The following is a 25,417-nucleotide window of genomic DNA, read 5'->3' on the forward strand; positions in this document are numbered from 1 at the left end:
TGGATTTATATTAATTTATTTGAGCTTTTTACAAACATTTTTTAAACATTCCGCTTTTAGTGTGAACACTTTTTCAAAGGAGCAACAGAAATCTCACAAATTTTAATTAAAAATATCTTCATTTAGGTCCTAAGGGCGAACAAAAGGCTTAAGGATGTTGGAATGACTTGAGGGTGAGTAAATTATGACAGATTACAGTCTCCTGGCAAATCTGAGAACAGAATGTAACATTTGAAAAAGTCTTTGTGTTTGGTATGTCCATTTTCTTCCCCTTAAATGTCAGGAGTACTCAAGCGGCATGAACTCTAAAAGTGTAAAACCAGATAATCATGTACGCATGGAACATCTGATTATGTTCTAAAGACCATCCTAGGCTTTATTAGACGAACATTTGACCTTTTGTACAAAAAAAGGTGCTGACCTGGAGATAATGCAGAATCTTAAATATTTCTCATCCATATTTTTTATCTGGAGAAAAATCTGACAAGCTTCTCAATTTGAGTTTGATTTAATCTCGGTGCTTTGTATAGGAATACATTAAAGAGGTCTAATTTGTCTAAATTCTCAATATATGAGAATTTCTTTATGCTTCTATTGAAGACAGTCGATTCATGATTTGAAAGACTCATCAAATACATTACTCCATGCTCATTTCTGATTTATTATGTTTAATGTTTGTCACTGAAAGACATGGTCACATCAGCAATACAAATAAACCCAAAGCTTTTCTCAACAACACAAAAACTGAGTTGTAGTCCATTAATTCAGAATTTTTTTGTTTGTTTTTTGTTTTTTTAAACTCTTGGTCCTTTTAGGCATGACTCTGGAATCTCATGGTTAAACTAAGAATAGCATGAATATCACAAAGGGTTCAACTACACTCAGAAATACTGAAAACATCTGCACAAAAATCTGTTTAAATTACAAACTGTGCCTCACATTTGAAGGTATGTACCTCTGAATCAATTCTGAATCGTTTAGAAGTGAACTGCACAGTCAACTGCGAATCACAGTGAATCATTGTGTTAAGAAAAAAATCAGTATCATGGATTCAACAGTCTCCTGAATACATCACAATTAAATACGTTCACCAACTCACACCTAATGAACGACAGGCCAAAGTAATTGTAACAATCTCTCTTTGTAATTACAGTTTGAACCGTTGCTGGTCATCAGAGAGTTTGAAAAATCTGACAGACAATTTCTCAAAGGCCACATGGACAAGACAGTACACAGAAACCCAGCAGCGATGAGCCTTTTCAGTCTGGTCCAGTGCAGATAGGTATTTTTCTCTTCTTAATATTTCCATTCAGTGTACTTTTTCCACTTTTCAAAGTGATATATTTTAAATTATCCATGTGAAAACACATTAATCTCCTTTAACGTAATGTCCTTTCATTTTCCCCATCAGATTTGCTTCTAAAAGTCATTTAAAGACATAACATGAATACAGATCATTGAGGGCAAATATATATAGACTGCCAGTCAAACTTTAGAATCGGTAAGATTTTTTTATGTTTTAAAACAAGCTTGGTTCTGCTTTTATGTAATAAAAAATGTAGTAAAAACCATTGCCATTTTGCCATTTTTAAAATTCATTACATTTGTGAATTCATATTGTAAATATTAAATAACTGTTATTTTAGCAAATGTAGTTTAAAATTTTATTAATTCTTGTGGTTTAAAGCTGACGTCAGCATGATTAGTCTTCAGTCACATAATCCTTGCTAAACAATGCTATTTCACGACAATTCGTAACTTTTTGATTTAGTAGCTAATTAATACAAATTTGTGTAATCTCATATACAACAGGGGCGTAGATTTGCTCTTGACGTTGGTGGGGACATGCACTCCTAGAGCATTGAACAGCACAAATTCTGTTTTGTGCTTTTAAAAACATGATTAAAGTACTTAATAATATAAAATAAACACGTAATAATACAAATAACAATCCCGTCCCATGCTGCAAAAGTCAACTTGCATGATTTTACTGCAGTCTGGCTTTGAGGAGGTATGAATGTAGAGAAATTTAGAGAGGTGTGTGACACAATTTAACTGTTTTATCCGGATTATTGTTTTTCATAGTCATGAAGGACAGAATCAAACTGATTTTTTATTAATTGCACTGCCTTGGTTAATAGTATTACGGTGAACTAGCAGCAAACTTGACTTTGGTGCACATGTAAGAGTTGACGAGGATTACTTTATTTTGAAGTTGATTAAAGTATTGGTACATTTCAGTAATTGGTGGATATCGGTGAGACATGTCCCCTCCGTCCATGCCAATTCTACACCCTTGTCGCAGTTAAGTATGATTTTAAAATTTTGGGGGGAAAAAAGGCTGTTACTTTGTACTACTCCTAAAAGTAAGAAGTATCGGTTCAGACGATACTATGGAGCAGTACTTAAAAAACTTAGCACTGATCATTATTAGTGATTTTGTACGAATGATGATTAATCATATTAGAACAGCTAATCCTCATATTAGGGCTGGGCAATATGGCAAAAATGCAACCTTGATTACATCTTTTCACATAGAAAGGTCTCTAACATGGGACACTCACGTAAACTGGATCTGTGAAAAGCTTCACCAAAGACTGCATTTTCTACGAAGGTTATGGTTTTATGGTGTTAATAAGACAATCTTGTACTTATTTTATCAAGCTGTATTTGAAAGTGTTATCAGGTATGGTCTACATGGTATGGCAATCTTTCTGTAAATCTGAAATCAAACATTTTTTATATTATCAGAACTGCTATGAAACTAATAGGATCTGAAACTTTTCCTAGTATACAAACACTCTACGAGCAATGCACTCAGAATGAAGCAAAAAGAATTTTTAGTAACCCATCGCATGTACTCTTCCCATTTTACGATCTTTTACCTTCTGGAAGAAGATACAGAACTTTCCGCTGGAAACGGAACAGGCTTAAGAACTCTTTTATTCCAGTGTCAATCAGACTATTGAACACAGAACGATAGTGTATGTGATTTTTTGCATGTTGGCTATTTTTTAAATTGTTATTGTGTCAGAACCTGCTATAGTGCTGTGTGAGTCTACAGAAAATTTCCCCTTGAGGGACAATAAAGTATACAACTAAACATTTTCCATATTGAACAATAACGATATACAGTATATTTCGATATCAGTTGTTAATGCTTCCAGATTTATAAGAGTATCCCAACAACGACTAAAGCCACAAATTAGAGGGTTCATTAAATAGCATAATCTATTTTTGGTGACCAATAATTTTGGCGGTCAAAAATTCGGAGCCTTTCTAATATCAACACACTTCTAAATTTGCATTGTTGCACATTTCTGCTGTGTGAATGGCTCTTAGATCAATATAGAGTTAAAAAGGTCAAAGCTTATCATGTTATCGACATAAATTTTATTGCTATTTGATATAATATCATTTATGGGCTCAGCCCTACCTCATATTACAATGTTTTCTTAAGGATCATGTGACATTGAAGAAGATGGAGGTAATGATAATTCAGCTTTGAATTACAATTATGAATTCAATTTGAAACTACATTCATTTAAAACTATTTAAAATGTAATATTATTTCACAAATTAGCAATTCTTATTGTTATTTTGGATCAAATAAACGCAGTTTCAGTGAGCAGAATTGAAAAAACATAAATAAAATCTTACTGATTTCCAACTTTTGACTGGTAATGTATATATACATATATATAAAACAACACAGTTCCTATAGAGCTGGCAGTGGGTCAGATCCCTCAGTTTAGATGTCCGTTTCTTTCAGGCCATAGCAGTCTGTGAGGTCGTAGATCTGGTAACCGCTCTGATCGCCGCACTCATTATAGATTCCCATTGAAACCGTGTCAATCTCTGTCCTGGCCAGAGCAGATGTGGCGCTCTTGCCCGTCCCGTTCTTGATCTTATTGGAAAGGTTGTTCATTTTCTCCTTCAGCTGAAAGGAGGACTTCTGTAAAGGGGGGAAAAACCTCCAGCTCTTCAGACTAAGAGGCCTGCGCTTGCTCTGGCAGGAATATATCGAGTTACTGCACTGCTCGTGAAAGGGGAACGCAGGGCAGAAGTCTCTGTGAGGGTCCCGCTGGGCTCCCCTCATGGCGGTTCTCCAGCGCTGGTCGTAGAAGCGGCGCAGGATGCGACGGCGTCGCTGGCACTGACAGCGCAGCAGACGCGTGAAGGCCCGCTGGAATTCCTTGCTGGAGCAAGGGTAAATTATAGGGTTAATGCAACTGTTGAAGTATCCCAGCCAGAAGATTACTTTGAACACCATATCAGAGGGCTTCAGAGCTGGGAAGAATGACCCTGAGGAAGCGAAGAAAGAGAGACAGAGAGGTGGAGAAACATTTAGTTGTCGGCCAGAGAGATTATTTACATGGGAAATAACACTGCGGCTCAAGTAAACTTAGCCTGGAGCTACTATTCTCCTCCCACGTGCTGAAAAGTTCAGATCGGCAAGTTGACCGTATTGAACCATGTGTGCCTAATTATACCCAGCAGACAGATTATAGACTTCGCACATCATTTTTTTCCCCCTTCAGCTCACTGGAGAAGTCTAATGCATTTTAAATAGTATGTGGCATGTCTTCTTGCCGTCTTTTCTCTCTCTCTGTAGACGCAGTGTGGGAGCACTGCCAATGTGTCATTCCTTAATTCTCCTCCAAACCAAACAAACACTATTACCTTTGATAGACTGGCCACACAAGCCCATTAGTTATTATAATCAACATGAAGTGCCGTTTGCAGGCCATTTTACTGCAGTTTGACGCGTTTGTGAGTGAAGGATGTTTAAAGAAAAGACTTGATTTTGTCCATTGGGAATTGATTGGAATGTGAGAAGTAGGTGGACCGAGAGCAGCGCATAAATGGTTATTTGGCTGGTGGTTAATGTTATCCAGTGTGATTTTGAATGGAAATACAAAGTCATTTCGGCGGTGGAGCGAGTTGTTGCATTTTGATAAAAGATTATAAAGAGTAATTGTTTACTTTGGAATAATGTGCACTAGTTCACCCCAAAATGACCCTCACTCCTAAAAAATATGTTCTTACTGGCATTGATGGTTCCATGAAGAACTTTAATGAGTCTTAGAACTTTTCTATTATGCAACAGACTCTTTGTTCTACTGAAAGGTTCTTTGGAGAGCCAAAATCATCCGGAATGCATTGTTGAGGGAAAAATGGGACATTCCTTACTGAGCTTGTTTTTGTTTGTTAGTTTCACTGTTTGTTTTTTCTTCAGTGGCTATTTGTTGTTATTACAGAGCCCTCTGGAATACTTAATTCTCATTGGTCTGTTGTTACATTCCAAGGTATGTTATTCCCAGATTACAACCACTGAAACAGCTCATCTGGGTACTTTGATTATCTTGACTGTCAGTGAATACCTCCCCAAAGCATATCCATATGCTTATCTGACATGTTGTTTTGACTTTTTGCCCCCATCCTGTGACTGAATATTATGTAGGTTAGTGTATGCTCCTTTCAGCCATTTTTTGTTTCTGTCAGCTTTGCCTTTTTTTAAGGATGAACTGTTACAGCTCAGAACAATGTTTTGTGTCAAAATGCCATGTAACAAGTGGAATTAAGCACATCCAGGTGGCTGTTATCACAGACAAAAGCTTTAGTCCTACACAACCGATCAGCCTTATTCTGCAATAACAACCTCCAGGATGTACTTATTATCCCTTACTTGTTGTTTTGATTGTCTGCTACTTATGCACAGTGCTTAGTTTGTAAATTAATAATTCCCGGAACAAAACTAGGAAATAAAATTTACCGTGACTGATGTCCTCCACACAGTTTCAGTTTTCCTGCATCATTAAATTGTGATAGAGCTTTAAAGAGAATCACAGTCGTAACGGTCTTTAATTATTTTGTGGCATATAATGTTATAGGTCAGTCATGGATGATAGAAACATGCAGCTACAACCATAAACCGTATAAACAATCACTATTCAGTTCACTTCAGTATTATGTTCAGTATTTAAGTAAAAAACAAATAATTAAATGACTCTGATTAATCTTCTAGAAGAGCCGACAGTTACCTTTGCTGTCATTTTTTTTTTCTGACTGACTTGAGATCACTTTGCTTCTGTCTCCCGATATCCTGATCCATTCACGCAGTTTCATCTTCTCAAGATCTCTTTTCAGGCCTGTAGCCAGCTTGGTAAAAGGGGTGGTTCTCTTTTTTCTTTTGACTTTTTGCAGTTATTCAGTTTTAAGTACTGCATGTTAGTGATATTTTAGGTATTAAGCTATTTTTTTAAACAAATTTTATTTTAACTTTTTACATTTTTTTTTGCTGGATTGGCTTGTTGGAGAGTGACCTTGAACTTTATGGACTAAAAATATATCTTAAATAGTTTAAATAAAGAAATACTAAAAAATACATGTTTATTACATTATAAATCATTACAAAAAAACTAGAATGTGTTAATTTTTAAAATGAAAAACTGTAGCCTATTGTTGTTTAATACACAAAAACAAACTAGCCAGTACAACTTTCCTCAGTCAGAATTTAGTCATTTGAATAATAATAAAAATAAATAAATAATAATTTTTCTAGCCTCTCTTGTAAAAAAGTACACACTGTAATCCCGAATAAGTTGACAAAACTCAAAAAATTTGAGGTAATCAGTTACGTCAATTTTTTTAAGTTATGAAATTATCTATTTTAAGTAAACAGAAACATTAAGTTTTGAGTTTGTTGTACTCATGCAAGACACTTCACCTAACTTAAAATACCCAAGTTACTCAGCTTATACGTTTTAATTGCAATTAACTTAATTGTTTTAATTTTTCCAAACTTTAAATACTTAGTCACCCAGCTCATACATTTTATTACAAATTAACTTAATTGCTTTAATTTCTTTCAACTTTAAATACTTAAATCACCCAGCTCATACATTTTAATAGCAATTAACTTATTTTTAATTATTTATCTCACCTTTACATACTTAGTCACCCAGCTCATACATTTTGATAGCATTTTTTTAAAATTAACTTCTCCATCGTCAGTTTCACAAATAAAATTAGCCATTATTTTAATCTTTAAACCCCATAAATCTGTCAAAATAAATCTGTAATTTAAAACACACAGACAATACCATTTTAGACATTTATTTTTAAAGAAAAAATTTCCAACAGTACTTTCAAATTTGTCTCCTATGCAATTACAAATGTCTTAAAACGATAAAAACTATTAGACATAAAGAGATTGAAAATGAACACTATTCTGAAATTAATAAAAATTACCCACAATGTAAATATGATATCAGACATAAGAGCCTCAAGAAAAAACAACTATAAGTTTGATAAAATTTAATAATACATTAATAAGTGTAAAACTTAGTCTTAAGACATTTGTTAAAAAAATAATAAGTGCACATTCTGTGAAGTGACTCGTTTAGTGTAAACTACACAGAAACTGTATATATATATATATATATATATATATATATATATATATATATATATATATATATATATATATATATATATCGTTGAAGTCAGAATTATTCGCCCCCATTTATTTTTTCCCCCAATTTCTGTTTAACGGAGAGCAGATTTTATATATATATATATATATATATATATATATATATATATATATATATATATATATATATTCAGTCTTGGTTGAACTATGATTCTGTCATTTACTTATTCCAAACCTGTTTGAGTTTCTTTCTTCTGTTGAACACTTAAAAGGTTATTTTTGATCAAAAAAAAAAAAAAAAAGCTGAGACCTGTAACCACCGATTTCCACAGTATTTGTTTTCCTATTAGAAAGTCAGTGGTTACAGGTTGTCAGCTTTACTTAACTTTTGTGTTCAACAGAAGCAAGAAATTCAAGCAGGTTTGGGACAAGTGAAGAGTTAGTAAATGACAGAATTTTACATTTGGACAAACTATCCCTATATATAATAAAATGCATACTTACCAATTAAAGGTAAATAAATGTTTTGAAGTTACTACCCCAGAGACAGTCTTTATTAAGTAAAAAAAAAAAAAGCTCTACATTAACTCATTCTTTAAGGTTTCCATGCTACGAGACTTTTTATTTTCCATCATCCATGCCAAGCAAAACTTTTTGCACAAGTTCAAAGTCCTTTACTATATATTATGTGAAGAGCATACATTAATCCATACAAGACAAGAAAGGTCTGGAAGTGTGCTGTGGGTGGTGTCCAATTCATTCTTCAGGACAACAGAGACCCTCAGTGAATGCAGGGCCAATAAAGCATCTTCAGTCAGCAGGATTATCAATCTAAAAATATAATTCAAGGATATTAATGTAAGGACAGTATCAAAATGACTGAGCCAATATTATATGATTCATCAACTATTCGTGATTACAAATATGTTATTAAGTAAAAGTTTTCAAAACTTTCATCTTTTCATTAAACATGCCTAATTGTGAAAAGAATGAATGAAGTCTTACCAGGGTGTTCCTAAAGAATCTTAAGTCACGCTCATGCAGCAAGACCAAAAGACCTCTGATAACAGTAGTCCATCATGAACTGACATCATGCAGTTCCTGGAAATCAAGAATCAATTTTTTAAAAATTAAAAAAAAAAAAAAAAATTCTAATTATATTTTAATGTATACTTTAACACGTGACCCCAAACATACCTGCTCATCATAAACCTTTAAAAGATTAGCCAGGGAATCTGCTGTCTTGCCAGTTTTGGATGCTGTTTGCCTTAAAATTGTCATCAAATGAAATAGGTGGTGGTCCAGTTGTGCAAAGAATTTGTGGGTAAAATTCTCATTTGTAACATGTTGGTACTCTGCAAACAGCAAAAAGAAACAAGAGAGAATTTCATAAAACAAACCCACACCACAAAATATACAATTCTAGAAAAAATGTATTAATATTATTATTATGTTTCATTTACTTATCTATTTTTTACCTCAGATGAAAATCAGGTGTTGATCAGATGTTGAAAGCAGGATCTTCATGTTGTAAACTGAACTCAAGGTCTAGCTGAAGTTTCACTTTCCTTGCTGCAAAAGTATCTTTGATAAATACACTGTAATATTTATTTTATCTGGATATGCCAGGCATAGTAGTTCAAAATAAATATTTTACCCACCTTTCACATGCCTCCATTTAAGAACCTATCTGTAGTCAGCAACACCCGACCTTCAATTCTGTATGTACACAAAGTCACAGTGTCATTTAGCTGAGAGTGGAAGTAGTACAATTGCATGATGTCTAACGTTAACCTGCAAAACGGTTAGCAATAGAGCTGATTATCATGTTAGTTGCTTTGATTCGATGAACACAGATTTAATTTAAACAGTATTGAAATTTCTAAAACAGAATAGAACGACAAAGAAATTTAAGGCCTGATTTTAAAAGCTAGAAATAACAAAACTTACCTTATTGTCTAATGATGTAAAAATATATACTAAAATATTTATATTTTTAAGATATAAATATATTTTAAGCTACAAAATTTGCACATCAGAAAACTATGTCTTGTTTACCACGTCTTAAATATTTTGTTTTGTTATTATTTTATTTAATAACATAATTTTGTATTAATGTGTTATAGATATGCATACTTTGTTTTTTAGGCTGTTTATATTCTCTCCAGAGTAAACATTTTAAAAAATAGATTGAAAAAAAAAAAAACTTTTATCATACCTTTAAAATACATTTGACCTAAATGACATTTAAACTCATTTAACTGATCGCATTAATCAGGCAATCATTGATATGCAGAGATGTCGTCTTAAGCGCGAGGAAATATAAAGTGTTGATCAGTGCTGGTGATTGAGGTAAAGTTAGTTTTATATTTACACATTCAGACTTTCTCCTTAATAATATAATTTCAGAAAGGTAATTTTTGCATATTCTTAATGGTGAAATCATATTAGCAGCCAATGACTTTCAAAGTACAACATTGTTCAGTCAAAAAAATAGTGCATTTAGTGTAATATTGTTTTCATGTCATACTTGCATGTGATTTCAGAACGAATAGACAAAGTACCATGGTAAACTATTTATGGAGCGAGTCACAAGTTGTTACTAAATGAATGTATGAATATAAAACCAACTTTACCTCAATGTGGTAGTGTAAAATGAAGCTCTGCTCTGTACCTGCTCAGGTGAGGAGCGCAGCTTAAATGTTCTCCGTCAGGCTATTTTCATACATGGATCAGCAAGCAACAAGCTGCGTGTGACAGAGTTAAGTTTTGAGACTACGTTTTTGCGCGTCATCAGAAAATACCGTTTAGTGTTTAGGCGGAGATCATTTGAGTTATGATTAACGTTACGTTTCTTGCGCCTTTCGTTTCCGAAGTGCCTACAGATCGCGAAGATAATACCACATTCACATACTGGATGGAGTTCGGCGCAGCGCCATGATATGCGGTTGTGAGAGCGCGCGTCTCCATGACAACTTCAGCACAGACTGAGAAAAGGCATACTCGCGCCAAGATTTAAATTTTTTTGAAAAATGTAATCTGCCGATTTTAAATATTTTTGTCTTTATCACACTCTGTTAAAATTCAGAGTTAACACATTACAACTAACGCTAACGTTGCACTGATTCTAACTTTTTAAACAGTAATGTTAACGTTAGTTAGCAACAAGTGAGGCTAAACATGTTTTCTGTAATGTACGACATGTAAACGCACCCTGATTAACTCTACATTACATTGAACTGTTACTGTGATTATATTAATTAAAACATACATTTAATATTTCTTGGATTTGTAAATATTTTACTTACTGTAGTGTGAAGCGATGCCGATCCGCCATCTTGAAAAAAACGAATGAAGCATGAGCACGTACGTGTACCTGGATGACGTCAGACGCAAAATCACTGGGCTGACAGATTTTGAGTTAATGAAACTTTAAAGAGACATTTTGTATAAATTAAACCCAGCAGAATTGTTCACCTTACTTGAAAGATTAAATTTTTTCAAACTCAAAAATAAGAAAAAGTTCTAAATACTCATCAAGGTTAATTAAGATAAACGAATTTCAATGATTTAAGTTAATAGAACTCAATTCAATTAATTAGTTACAGCATTAGGGTTTACAGTGCATTTGAAAATTCATAGATAACAACAATAGCTTAATTAATATTAAAATGAACTGTAATATGGGATGTTTTTGTCTTTTTTTTTTTACCCAAAATTTAGAATAAAAGTGACTCGTGAACTTGTAAATGTTTTCTCTATTTAACAAAACAGTAGTTCAGTGGTGAAAGAGGACTTTACTTACGTATGTTTTCTTGCACAGCAGATGTTAAACTCAAAAATAATCAAAAATAATTGTTTGCATTGACTAAAATTGATTATCTGAAGTCACACCAAAGTGACAGCCAACCCATCTTCAATGGGTTATTTTCACAATTTATGATGGCATAGCAGTCAAAATAGGACAAATGAGGGTAACACTTTATAGTAACTACACACTATGAATTATTTATTAAGCATTAGCAAATAGTGAATTCATTATCTGTTAAGCTTAAACTGTACATTAATAAGCGTTAGTAAGCAGTTTATAACTGCAGCTATTAATGCTCTATTCTTAACTTACAACCACATTTATAATGTGCTTAATAATTGTACTTTCATACTTAAATTATTTATTTTTTATTACTAAATTAAGTATTGCATCATTTAAAAACCAGTTATTTAATTATAGTTGGTTGTTTTTAAAATCATTCAGAAGAAGTAAGTAAATGAGTAATAAACGATTAAAATTAACATTTATAATTCTTATTATTCAGGCATATACTAATAGTTCATTTTTATCCTAATGAGTGCTTTATTAACTTAACTTCCTAATCTAAAGTGAGGACTATTCATGCTATATAAATCCCCTTTAAATGACAATTAAAGGCTCAGTTAAATTCTAATCAGAAAAAAAAGAACATAAATTACATTATTCATTCGAAAATACACAAATGAAAATTTATCAAATAAAAATAAATCTTTGCAATCTTATCTAAAATAAAATTACTGTACAGTTTAAACATTGCATTTTATTATATTGTTAAATTATTATATTGTTGTTATTTTTCCCAATTTTATGTCGTATTTTGACACTCCTGTTATTCAGCAATGCCTAAACTTCACAGTAATTTTACTTTTTAGATAAGATTGTAAAGATTACTGTTAATTTGATACAGAGCCTTTAATTGTCATTTATAAGGGATTTATAAAGCATAAATATTCCTCACTTTAGATTAGGTCACAGAATTGTACTTATTAATATTTAGTATTTATTGTATTTATTTTGTATTTATTTTATTTGTTAATAAAAGCATTTATTAACATAGATATTAACCATTACTGTACGTCTGAATAGTGAGCTATATAAACGTTCATTTCAATAGAGTTCACTCATTCTAAATTATCTTAAAAACCACCAACTACTCTTAAATACAAATGGTTTGTAAATATTGCAGTAATTAATTTAGTAATAAAAATAATTCATTACAAAGTATGAAAGTATAACTATTAAGCACATAATAAATGTGGTTATAAGTCAAGAATACAGCATTTGTAGCTGCAGTTATAAACAACTTACTAACGTTTATTAATGTACAGGTAATGCTTAACAAATAATGAGTTCACTAAATGCTAATGCTTAATAAACAATTCATAGTGTGTAGTTTTTATAAAGTGTTAACGAAAATGAGCTCATGTATAGGACAAATTCTGGACCTTTGTCAATGGGAAGTGGGTATTTCGAATCACCCGATCCCCCCCTGGCTACGGGTCAGGTGCATTATCAGATTTACTCATGGATTTAAAAATGAAAATATGCATCACTGCCTCTTTAACCTTTTGAAAATACAAATATTATTTAGGTAGGCCACTATGCCATTGTTTATTTTCGCTGCTCACTGCACGTGAAACAATCACCAACCAATGAGAGTGATTGTAAATATAAGAAAGCCGATTGGCTGAAAATATTGTCGAGGGCCAATAGTTAATCGTGACTTTTGTTTTACTTTGCACATGTTGACTACTGTCATGCCTTCACTTGCACACATTTACATTCTCTCTCTCTCTCTCTCTCTCTCTCTCTCTCTCTCTCACAAAAACATACACATGTACTGTAGGTATTTACCACACGCAAGTTAATGCCGGATCAATTAAAATAAATACTGGAATGCAAAACACGAATATTTGACATTTTGCGAAAAAGGATCTGGCAAGACCAGGCTCAAAATTAAGCACTGCTTGTGCACATTTCCATTTCTGTAATTCACACTAGATAATTAAGGCATCTTTGTAACTTTGATACCTGTTTAAAAAAGCTTTTTTTATTTTTATTTATTTTTTTGCACAAGTGAAGAGCCAAAACAAATAAAACGTTTTCAGTTTATAAGTAAAAAATTGTGTCACATAAACATACAGTACCCTAATGCCATTCCTTCAGCTGCAGTGGGCCTGTGTGAGATTTGAGCTGGATGGATCTCAGATAGAATCTGTTTATGATGTGCTTTCTCGTCCCACACTTACACAACTATACACTACCTGCACATTTCATCTGCCTTCGACAGACACCACATGTGTTAGCAGTATCTCCTCTATCCCTTGCTCTTTGCCCACAGGGAGCGAGAGGAGGCTGGCGCTGCATTATCTCACACATAAAACAGTTGTCATCACCCATAGCATGCATTTCAGTGTCACGAGAGGTCAGAGTCCCTCCCTGTCAGTAGAAGGATATTAAAAATAGCACCAGAGGGAATACATTGCAAGGACGGGCTGAGTAGTGCGGTCTTGTCGAAACAGAGTTTGATCAACAAAGAGATACGCAGCTCTCCCTCTTAGGTAGAGGTCGTCAATTGGTTGCAACTGTGACTTTGAGATGAAAGCCGGTCCCTGGCCAGCTTTTTGGTAATTATTGTGATTATGAGACACACCAGGCAGGATGTTTGGTAACTACTGAGAGAAAACTTCCTTTTTAGCCAGAGCTTCATTTACAGTGTAGAAGCCCTAATCTGGTGCAATCTGGAGCCATTCTGTGTTTCCACTGCAGTGGAGACGGATTTTTTTGACTATTTTCTTTCTGATTTTAACAGAACATCTGAGAAATTGTACTAAATGGGTGGAGAAATGAAAGCTGAGCAAAATACTTTGAGCCTGATTTGCTGTACAGGGAACATTTGCTGTAGTCCCATATGCAGTACAGTAAAACCACCAATCAGAGTGGAATGATTTATCTGACAATGTGTAAATTAAAGACACAGCAGATCATTTCTATAATGACCAGCACAGTTCTAGTAAGAAAATTAATTGGAGAAGGGTTACAGAATATAATACTGTCAAGTGAGTGTAATCTCCTGACAATACAGGCACAACATGAGTTATACAGTTGAAAGCAGAAATTTACATTCAGTGTATAAAAAGGCACATAAGCATTTTAAAAAAGTCAGATGTTAATGTGACTAAACTTTTTCTCTTTTAGGCAATTTAGGGTTATCAAGTTTGTTTCTGTTAGGCTTAGTAGCAGAATAATGGGAGAGATACATTTTGAGAAATTGTTATAACTTTTTTTGAAATTCAAGTTTACATACAATAAGGGTGCTTTCACATCTGTAGTTCGCTTCATTTGGTCCGGACCAAGTACAATAAATGATACTTTGTTGCATCTTCTGCCGTCTTTGGGTCGTTTTCACACCACACTGCTGGCTTTGGTCCGAACCAGTTTAAACGAACTAAAATGCAGTCATCTGACAAAATCCACATCTCTCATTGGCCAGATGTTGTTAAACATATTTCCTAAACTGCTTATTGATTGATCAGAATTCACGTGCGGGAAAATCCCAGTGAACTCCCGCAGGTAAACAAAACCTTTTACTCTGGAGGGGCGACTGCGCTGACTGATTGTATCCCTGCTTTAGATAAACTATACATTACGAAAATGAAGCGTGGCCGCGGCTGGAAAACAGTGTTTAATGCATCGCTCGTCACTTCAGGAGGAGACGTGAATTAATTTAGCTAAATTGCGACATGGTCAACTTGCAGAAATATTACCAACGATCCATCAGGTAATGTTTTCCCCTCTCTCTCTGTTGGTAAAGCGTTGTCAACAAATATTTTTCCTCCATATCCCATAATGCACAGCGCATCGGCCTACAGCAGCTGAATTAGTCCAAAACGCGCAGTACTTTTTGCGGTTGGACCTGTTTTAGTATGGATCATATTCTCACCACAAACGAACCGCTCCAGGGTTGGTTTGAAAGCGTACAAGGACCACCTCTTCAAGCAGGTCTCGGTATGCTTATTTGGTCCACTTTTGATGCGCACTCGAGTACGATTGCTGCATTCTCACCAGCTCAAACGAACCGTACCAAAAGGGGAAACGAGCTCTAGTGCGATTCAATCGAACTAAATAAGGCAGTTGTGAAAGCACCCTAAGATTATCATGCCTCTGAAAAAGCTCAGATGATGGTGTCAAGGTTTTAAAGGTTTCTGATTGGCTAATTGACAACGTTTGAGTTAATTGGAGGCACAACTGTCGAATAGTATGGAAAACCTCATACACACTGCTTCCTTGTGTGACAACATGGGAAAATCAACAAGTCAGAATCAACACATAAGCCAGATTACAATTTGCTAAATTACACTGGGAAAAATAATCATTTTTGGAGACATGTACTGTGGTCTGATGAAACTAAGATTGAATTGTTTGGTCATAATGATCAGTGTTACATTTGGAGGACAATAGGGGAAAGCTTACAAGCCTAGGAACACCATCCCAACTGTGAAGTATGGGGGCGGCAGCATCATGTTGTAGGGCTGTTTTGCTGCAGGAGGGACTTGTCCAATTCACAGCATAGATGGCATCATGAAGAAATAACATTATGTAGAAATACTGAAGCAACATCTCAAGACATCAGCCAGGAAATTAAATCTTAGCCACAAATGGGTCTTCCAAACAGACATTGACCCAATACTGCCAAATTAGTTAAAATGTGCTTTAGGGACAACAGAGTGAATGTTTTCGAGTGGCCATCACAAAGCCCTGACCTCAATCCTACTGAAAATTTGTGGGCAGAGTTGAAAAAGCTTGTGCGAGCAAGACAGCCTACAAATCTGACACAGTTACACTAATTCTGTCAGGAGGAATGGGCCAAAATTCCTTCAAACTATTGTGAGAAGCTTGTGAAAGCATACCCAAAACATTTGACCAAAGTTATAGAGTTTAAAAGCAAAGCTAAAAAATACCAAGTAAGTGTATGTAAACGCTTGACTGTCTAGAAATTAATAAAAAATTATCTAACAAAAACTCTCATAATTCTGGCATTTAGCCATTGTGAATGATTTAGGTAGTCCTAATGGACCTAAAATAGTAAACGTTTAATAAGATTTAACACCAGACCTTTAAAAAAAGGGTTATGTTCCTTTTTTAGAGCGTATGAACTTCTTGTTTCAGCTGTATATGAGTATAGTTTTAGGGAATTAATCACAGAGTATGTACCTATGTCACTTTATGAAAGTATTTTGTCATTAGCAGTAACCCTTATTTCTGTTTGTAATCAGAAACAAGTCCTCCACTGCCCAGCACATACACAAAAATGTGCCATAAGGAGAACATTACCCTGATCCATTACATCCATAATAGTGTTGTTGCCAAAAATATGACTGTCATTTAGAGGGTGGACAATACATTTTAAATACTGAAGAACAATTATATAACCGTATCCCAAAACTATGTGAACTTGAGCTACAATTACTACTCAATCTTGCCTGCATCTTTACTTCCAAGAACAAAAACAGCTATCTGCAATTGTAGAAAACAATCAGTGTAGCAACAAGATCAACACTGCGACAGTGTCTCTGTAAAATTGATACTGAAGTGCTCTAAAGGCCATTTTCACCACAACTATAAATAAAACACAAGATGGAGGCAGTTATGCTTTCATGAAACTAGACAGATCGAGTCTGCAGTGACATGAAAATAGTGCTGGTTTCAGTGGATGAGCTGACTGATATCCACCTTTTTCCTACACCACATGATGCTTGGTGAGTGAGAAAAAGTTTATCCTACTCAGTTATGTGCATATGTTTTTTATGTGCATTTTCAGTCAAAAATAGGTGGATGGAAACATAACTAATGAGGTGATGTTATCCAGTTCACAAATCATCCATTGAATTTTGAAAGGCAGTTGGTTGTTTGTTATCCTTATACATTTTTATTTAAAAGTAATTTTTTTCAGGTCTTTTGGATTAGGTTCTTGCAATAAGTTTCCCAAACCATGGCATGTATTCACAAAGCATTTTACCTTATAAATTAAGAGTTCTCCTAAATAGTAGTAAACGATTTGGTATTCATAAAGCTGCTGAGACAATTGTTTCACCAAGGAAAAAAGGTATTAAGTGTATAGTAGGGGCAAATTTGAACTCATTGTTATGTATGACATTAGCAGGATTACTAACTGTGCACACAGTGATTGAATGATGTTTCTGTCAGTTAGTTATTCATAGAAACATTGTGGAGTGCAATATTATGTTGGTAAAATTCATATAATTAAGCAAATATATTTTTAAATAGTACATATATATATATATATACACACAACAACAAGATCAACACTGCGACAGTGTCTCTGTAATATTAATACTGAGGTGCTCTAAAAACCATTTTCACCACAACTACAAATGAAACACAAGATGGAGGCAGTTATGCTTTTATGAAACTAGACATATCAAGTCTGCAGTGACATGAAAATAGCACTGGTTTCAGTTACTGTTAGTGGATGAGCAGATATATATATATATTTAAGGCAGATTACCAGTAACAGCCATGATAGCTTGTTGTTTGCTCTCAGTGATTTTAGGAACCCTCTTCACTATTCCTAAGGTCAAATATTAGTTTTAAAACTCTTTGTTAAATACTCATACTCTAAGTTAGAACTGAGACTGACAATCTGACAATATTTAAAAGATTTTCTCCTAAAGCTGCAAGTTAGGAGCTGCTTTTTAGCTTTTAGATATTTCATAAATATGGGCCCAGAAGTGCAACCAATAGTTTTAAATGTAGCACAGTATTTTAAAGTAGTATGGTGGATACAGCAGGATATTAGTGAGTAAGGTAGATGACTGACCAATCAGAATTACGCATGGAAAAAAAAGCTGTGCAAATAAATAAATTATAGTCAAATAATCAAAAATTTAAATGTTTATTTGGGGAATATAAATACGTAACATCAAAAAAATCATACTAATATTCCAGAAGAGCTCCAAATGCCTTCAAACTGAAGCAAGCTCTAATGTCATTCAATCCCTCATTTGTGTCATTATAACTCTTGCGCAGTGTACGTGTGGATGTGAGCCATGTCATATCCTCCTCTGTCCTGGTGGCTGCTGCTGCTGAGGTTTTGGAAAACTAAAAACCCTCTTTAACTCAACTCGTTAAAAGCCGTGATTAAGTCAGTGGAGCGTTGGGAAGAACGGGGTCAGGGACCTGAGTGAAACTCATTTTCCCTGGCTGAACGAAACCTTTTCCCAAACCATCGACTCTAACCTCCGGGAGCAAGAAAAAGAAGAGTTTATCCCAGAATTTCATCTGTACCACATGTAAATCTTGCCAAGAGATGTTATCGACCACCGCTGCCCTATTTTTCCCCACAGTGACTGTGAGTGGAATACCAGCAGGGACTGTCGAAAACCGCACTTTTGAATACCCTGGAGATGGATGGGCTGGTGGCTTTGAGGGAAAACCAGTACATTGTGGAGGATGTATGCCAGACATGCATATTTTAAAATACTTGTTAATTTTTTCTAACAATACTCTAAATGATAATTATCATTGTTCGGTTGGTTGTTTAGATACCTAAACTCCAGACAATAATGTCAGATGCACCAAAAATTCCTTTCAATCCTATCATAAGAGGCTGTGTTATCCTTTTATTGCACACTTTTCAGCTATTGTGACTTAATTTGGGGTTACGGCTGTGTGTCTGGAACACTCAATTTAATGTCTCCACTTAAGTCTCCCATGGGTGGTCTGTGACGGAGCAAGAATTAATCTTCATATTAAAGGGGTTCAATTATGCTAATAACTCATTTCTTTTGTAATTTCTCTATCAACTATTGTATTTTGCTTGATGACTGTCCATAATATTTTGCTAGTAGTTTTGCAGGACTAGTATTCAGCTTAAAGTGTGACTTAGAGGCTTAACTACACTGTATAGTAACAAAGTCTGCACTGCGCGCTCGCGGATTTTAAACTTTCTTTGGTGCGTTAATCTTGTCAATACTATTTTTCAGAAGGCTATGATTCGCACTCATTAAATAACTACTTTGTCACATAGAGGAGGTAATCTGAATAATAAAGAAGCATTCTGGTTTCATAAAATTAAATCACCTACACCAAGAGGAATAAATGAGGAGTTGGACCTTTCTGTGTTTCTTTAGTGGTTTGTTGTTTAGCTATAATATTGTGAATCATGGATTTTAATGTGATGAAAATGTATTTTAATGTTTGGACTGTCGGAGTTTCATTGCATTGATGTAGACATGAATAAGTGAATGTTGATAATTATTGTTCAGTCATATGATGAGTTCAGTACATAAGAGTTCAGTCGTACGAAAATGTACAATTTTAAAAAGGAGGCCTGGCACCCAACCTCACCCCTAACCCCAACCGTCATTGGGTGATAAGCAAATTGTACAAAATTGTACGGATTAGATTGTACGACTTCATACGAATTAAGCCACTAAATCAAAAAGTTACGAATTGCCGTGAGATTGCGTTGGTTATTTTCCTGTGAAATATTGTTTTTAAAGGTGAAGGTAATTATTTGTTGAGTATGTTGAAATGAAAATTGCTGCACGGTGGCGCAGTGGGTAGCACGTTCACCTTACAGCAAGAAGGTCGCTGGTTCGAGCCTCGACTGGGTCAGTTGGCGATTCTGTGTGGAGTTTACATGTTCTCTCCGTGTTCGTGGGGTTTCCTCTGGATGCTCTGGTTTCCACCACAAGTCCAAAAACATGCCCTATAGGTAAATTGGGTAGGCTAAATTGGCCATAGTGTATGAGTGTGAATGAGTGTGTATGCTGCCCAGTAATTGCAGCTGGAAGGGCATCCGCTGTGTAAAACATAGGCTGGATAAGTTGGCGGTTCATTTCGTTTTGGCGACCCCAGATTAATAAAGGGACTAAGCCGAAAAGAAAATGAATGGATGAATTGAAAATGAGATTAGGCCATCTAACTAATGATGTAATGTGATTGACTGTGGGAAGAACGGGTTGAGTGAGAGGATTGTGTCACACTGAGGAAGGCATTGTGCCAAAACATCTGTTTTGTATCACCAAAGAATGTAAAATAAAATCAATACAAAGTAATTAACTGCACTCTATACATTTTTGGGTTGACTCAACTTTTAACCCAATTATGCACTTGACTTGATTTAAGTTGAGTAAACTCAAAAATGTCCTGAAGTTTGTTGCCTTAAAATTTTAAATTGAGTCAACTTTTTTATAGTGTAAAGCTATTAGGTTAACTATGCAAGTTAGGCAGGCCCATTAGACACAGTAAAACCCAAAAAGTTAAAATAACTCAAACCATTTGAGGAAACAAACCAATTAAGATCAAAAACTAATCCTAATGAGTACTGTGAACTTAATTCATTTGAGTAAATGAAGCAAATTGAGCACAGTAAAACGCAATAAATAAAGAGAACTCAAACCAACTGAGTACTGTAAAACCCAATAAGTTAAGGCAACTCAAATCGTTTCAGGAAACCGATTGCTACAAAGCATTTAAGTAAAAAAAAAAAATACTCCATTTAAGTTGAAGTAATGAGGTATTTAATTAACACATTACCTTCAACACTGAGTTCAAAACTCTTTTCAAATAAGTAGAATCAACTTTTAGTCAATTTTGAGTTAACTACAATCATTTCATTTGCTATTGTTGACTGTTGGGTTTTAGTGCAACTGTGATTTCTTCTGTAGCCAAGATAAAAAATTAAATAAAAAAATAATGTTTCAAGGGGGCTAATAATATTGATCTTAGCAGTTTTTAATAATAATAATTAAATAATAATATTCCAGTCAAGCTAAAACAAATAATAAGAAAAATAATGCTGTAGAAAAAATGTTCTAGCTCTTTTAAACATTGCTTTAGAAATGTTTGAAATAGAATTAAGAACTGTCTTCAACTATAAGTCTTGGGTGTCCCCAGAATATGTATATTAAGTTATAAATGCCTCTAAATGCCTCTTTTTAGGCAGAAGCATTGTGTGTGTGTCTCTTTAAATGCAAATTAGATATTGCTCTCCCATCCATTAGAGGGCAGTACATTTACAGCTCTTGCATTGGGTACCATGACAACAATAAACAAAACATTTGTGTGCATTTTAAAGTCTTGCCAGTTTAGATCACTAATTTACAGAGTGAGACGTGTGAAAGCCGACACACAGGGTTATGTCAAAACTCAGGGTTATGTTTAAATTTAAGGTTATGTCAAAAGAAATATAAAACACACATGGTGAATGGCTATCTATCAGTATAAGCCATTTAGGAGGAAATCGCACGTGTATTAGTATATTAGATAAATGAACCTGCATCTCCAGGAGATTGCGACAATACACTAGTAATGTAGTAAGCTTGAGCATGCCTTGGGTGGGAATGATTTGGGGGTCACACTTTATTGATGGATGGTCCTTTTGTTGAATTTAAGTTATCTTATTCTCATTAGATTGTAAGTTGACTATTAGGTTGGGGAAAGGGTTAGGGTAAGCTGACATGTACTTGCAAAGTTTCTTATAGTCAGATAAAAGTCTGTTAAAGGAGCAGTATAAACAGAGAATAATCAGACAGTCTATAATACTAAAATGGACCATCAAAATAAATTGTTCCCGATTTGGAAAGAAAATTTCAGAATTAAAATGTTATTTTTATTATTATTTACTTGACCTATTCCAGTTATAGAATTACAAAAATATACTTCTATAGAACATTTCTTCAATGAATTAAAATTGTACAAAGCATAATAGAGGCCCTTTTAAGAAACTCTCCAAATCTTCTATGCAGAATAATCAGTTAGGACTTGATTATTGCCTTAATATCATAATATAACTAAATGAGCCGCAACTTGTTCTTGGCCGCTTGAGGACATGGAAACCCCAATAGAGGAGGGAGGAAATATTTTAAGATAAGATGTACTGTTACAAAGAAATGACTATAAGCCTTAGGACTACACAAAGCGAGGAGAAATGAGTGCACGCATTATGAACTCTTCAAGCCGTTGCCTTTATGAAAAGAGGAAAATTGCACACAAGTCTCGCTCAGACCTTTCACTTCTGCCTTCATTATTCTGCTTTGTTTTGACAACATACAGGCCAGCGTGTGCACGACAGCAGCACTTCAGGTTTAAACAAGACGGCAACATTCAATATATTATCAAATAATAGCTCTTGTTGCACATAAAGAACTTCTTGTTAAGAGCGTACACATTTAAAATAATGTTCTTTATTATTTATTATGTGCATTTTAATCATCCCTATTAATGTTTTCTGTATTCATAATAAATCATAACTGAGCATATAATATTATATTATATTATATTATATTATATTATATTATATTATATTATATTATATTATATTATATTATATGCATACTGTATATCCTTTAGAGTCTTAGAGTTTTAACTGTATAACTATCTGAACTGGTGTTTGTTATGCAAAGGCTATTATCACATACTGAATAGTATTTGGCTGATTTTGCAGCTGTTCCTACACTCTATGATGCCTCATTATATAGGCTATTTGCACCCCACGGAGCATAATGTTCTTCGAAAACAGTGATACATACACAGAGCACATTATAGTCTACACTCAAAAACAATTAGGAGTAAAAGGTGGAGCTGCTCTCAAATCTTGCTCAAAACTCCATTCATGTCATATACGCACACATTCAGTTTAAATCATTTTACAACCATATCATTTCATCATAAAAACAAAGAATGTTAGCCTAACAGAAAAGTGATACTGCTTTGTTTGTCGAGAAAAGCCCTAGTCATGACATTCAGCCTAACATTTTCATGATAATCCGAATGCTCTCCTGCTTTGTTTCGGACATTTCAATTCAATTCAATTCAATTCAATTCAGCTTTATTTGTATAGCGCTTTTACAATGTAGATTGTGTCAAAGCAGCTTCACATAAATGGTCATAGTAATTTCACGTTTATGTTGCTGTTTTCATTACTTATTAACACATAAATAAGATGTTTTTATTTAACATTTACTGTAAAATGTACTCTCAATGAATATTTAAAAAACAAATTTACTTTAGACAAAAGGAGAAAATTTGAATAAATATCTTTTCCCCCCCAAAATTTAATTTCAAAGTTTTCTAAAACAGACAAAGATATAGTTATAATCAACAAACATAATTTGCCACAAATTAAATCTCATATGAAACATACCTATAAATAAGATATCTCTTATGGAGCATAGCCTACATTTCTTAGCAGTATCAAATGTCTCTGCTAGAATATCATGAATCCAACAGCTTTGTAATTTATTTTCAACGTCATGTGGTAATCAAAAAATATGTTTGCCTTTTTTTATTCAGCAAAATTCGCATATTGTTGTTAATCATTATTTGAAGAGTTCAGCTGCAAAAACCTTGCTGTCTGAAACTTTCTACTAAAATGAACCATTGTCTGAGGCTCCTGTGTTCATAAATTCACATTTAAGGCTTTGAATAAATTATTTCGTTCCCTCTAAAGTGAAATATGCACGAACATACACATAAACTGAACATAAACATAGGAGGCTGAGAAAAATGCTCATTTTAGAAGAAATTTCAGACGGAGTTTTTGCATCGGAACTCTTTATGAACTTTTTAAAACTATTATAATATTTTTTAAATGATTTTTGACTTTTTAAATATCACTTTGTCAGAGTTATTTCTGTTGTGTTTGCGTTTTGAGAATGCAGGAAGCGCAATGAACTTTAATTTAGTTTGAATTTACTTACAACAGAGCTATTTATGCTCGTTTCACAACAAACACAGAACAGTCAAACTTTTACGTACCTAAAGGCAAAACGAAGAAAAACGGTAGCCAACAAAGAATGAACATCCCCACGACAATGGCGAGGGTTTTAGCAGCTTTCTTCTCCCTGGAGAACTTCATGAGTCTCACGGACAGTGAACTTCTGAACGGGTGATTTTTGGTTTTCGAACTCGTGCTCGAGTCCTCCGGCATGCTCCTGCAGTGTATCCTCAGCACCACTTCCATTGATTTATCTCTCTCCCGTTTCACGCCCGCTTCCAAACTTTTTGTAGTCCTGCGGGCCACGATGTATACTCTAATGTACATGACTAAAATCACCATGAGCGGGAGGTAGAAGGAGAATAAGGAGGAGAACAGAGCATAACCCGGTTCCTCCGTGATTCTGCAGATGCTCTCATCTGAAGGTGGAGGTTCCTTCCATCCCAAAAGCGGTCCGATTGAAATGACCATCGAAGAAACCCACACTAGCACAAGTATGACACCCGCTTTCCGTTCGGTCATGATAGTGGGGTATTTCAGGCAGTGTTTTACCCCGATGTACCTGTCTATAGATATAACGCACAAACTTAAAATAGACGCCGTGCAGCAGAGCACATCCACCGCTGCCCAGATGTTGCAAAAGACCCGACCGAACACCCAGCATCCCAGCACCTCCAGAGACGCGGAGAACGGCAGCACGATGATGCTCAGCAGAAGGTCCGCTATGGCCAAGTTCACAATGAAGAAGTTAGTAACCGTCTGCAGATGCTTGTTGCACAGCACCGAGAGAATAACCAAAATGTTCCCAACGATGGCCACCGAGATAAAAATGGCCAGAAAGATTCCCACGCCGATGACTTGAGAGTCGAGGGTGATGCCCTCACAGGTGGTGTTGCTGATGTTGGAGAGAAAGTCCGAGGGGAATTCATCCTTGCTCTCGTTCAGCAGTTTAGAAAATGTCATTTTTCAAACTCCATAAAGACGACTTTTACTGTTTCGGTTCGATGGTGTTGTCTGGTCTGTTCGTTGTGTGTTTCATCATCATCATCTTCTTCATCGTCACTCTGAGAAGGTGTCTTCAGATTCAGGTTCTTCAAAATGATCCAAGATATAGCCTATTTATAAGATGCTGTCTCTTGAACATCTAATCACACTTACAATTTTATCCATTACCTGAAAGATAACTGAAAGCATTTTTACACCTGTTTCTGAGGTAGAATGATCTAATAAGCTTTACATAACCACAGTGGCGGTGCACTGCATGTCACATGGAGAGGCTACTTCTTGTGGCATCCTCAGCAAACACTCCAAACTGCATCACAGAGGCTCAACGTGGACCCCAGTGCTCCAGGTCTCCTCCTCCAGCTCTGAGAACTTAGTGACGCGTCGCACACTTCCTGCACTTCTTCATACCACCACTAGA

At 34.8% G+C, this 25,417-nt stretch overlaps 1 protein-coding gene and 1 long non-coding RNA gene across 3 annotated transcripts; both read right to left on the reverse strand.

Annotated features, from left to right (window-relative positions):
- Positions 1-25,308, reverse strand: adra1d (adrenoceptor alpha 1D). Its single transcript, XM_691951.7, has 2 exons — positions 24,036-25,308; positions 1-4,305 (listed from the first exon to the last, which is right to left on the reverse strand). Exons 1-2 carry the CDS (start codon positions 24,955-24,957, stop codon positions 3,752-3,754), a joined length of 1,476 nt encoding a protein of 491 aa, XP_697043.2. The 5' UTR covers positions 24,958-25,308; the 3' UTR covers positions 1-3,751.
- LOC137495652 (uncharacterized) lies at positions 8,077-10,791 on the reverse strand. Of its 2 annotated transcripts, none has more exons than XR_011015622.2 (6): positions 10,747-10,791; positions 9,100-9,157; positions 8,917-9,010; positions 8,636-8,793; positions 8,444-8,539; positions 8,077-8,269 (listed from the first exon to the last, which is right to left on the reverse strand). It is a non-coding gene; the product is annotated as an uncharacterized lncRNA (long non-coding RNA). The 2 variants fall into 2 exon arrangements; XR_012407436.1 differs by lacking the exon at positions 10,747-10,791 and adding an exon at positions 10,113-10,353.
- Positions 25,309-25,417: the final 109 nt, after the last annotated feature.

Source organism: Danio rerio, chromosome 1, assembly GCF_049306965.1.
Source record: "Danio rerio strain Tuebingen ecotype United States chromosome 1, GRCz12tu, whole genome shotgun sequence".
Taxonomy (NCBI): domain Eukaryota; kingdom Metazoa; phylum Chordata; class Actinopteri; order Cypriniformes; family Danionidae; genus Danio; species Danio rerio.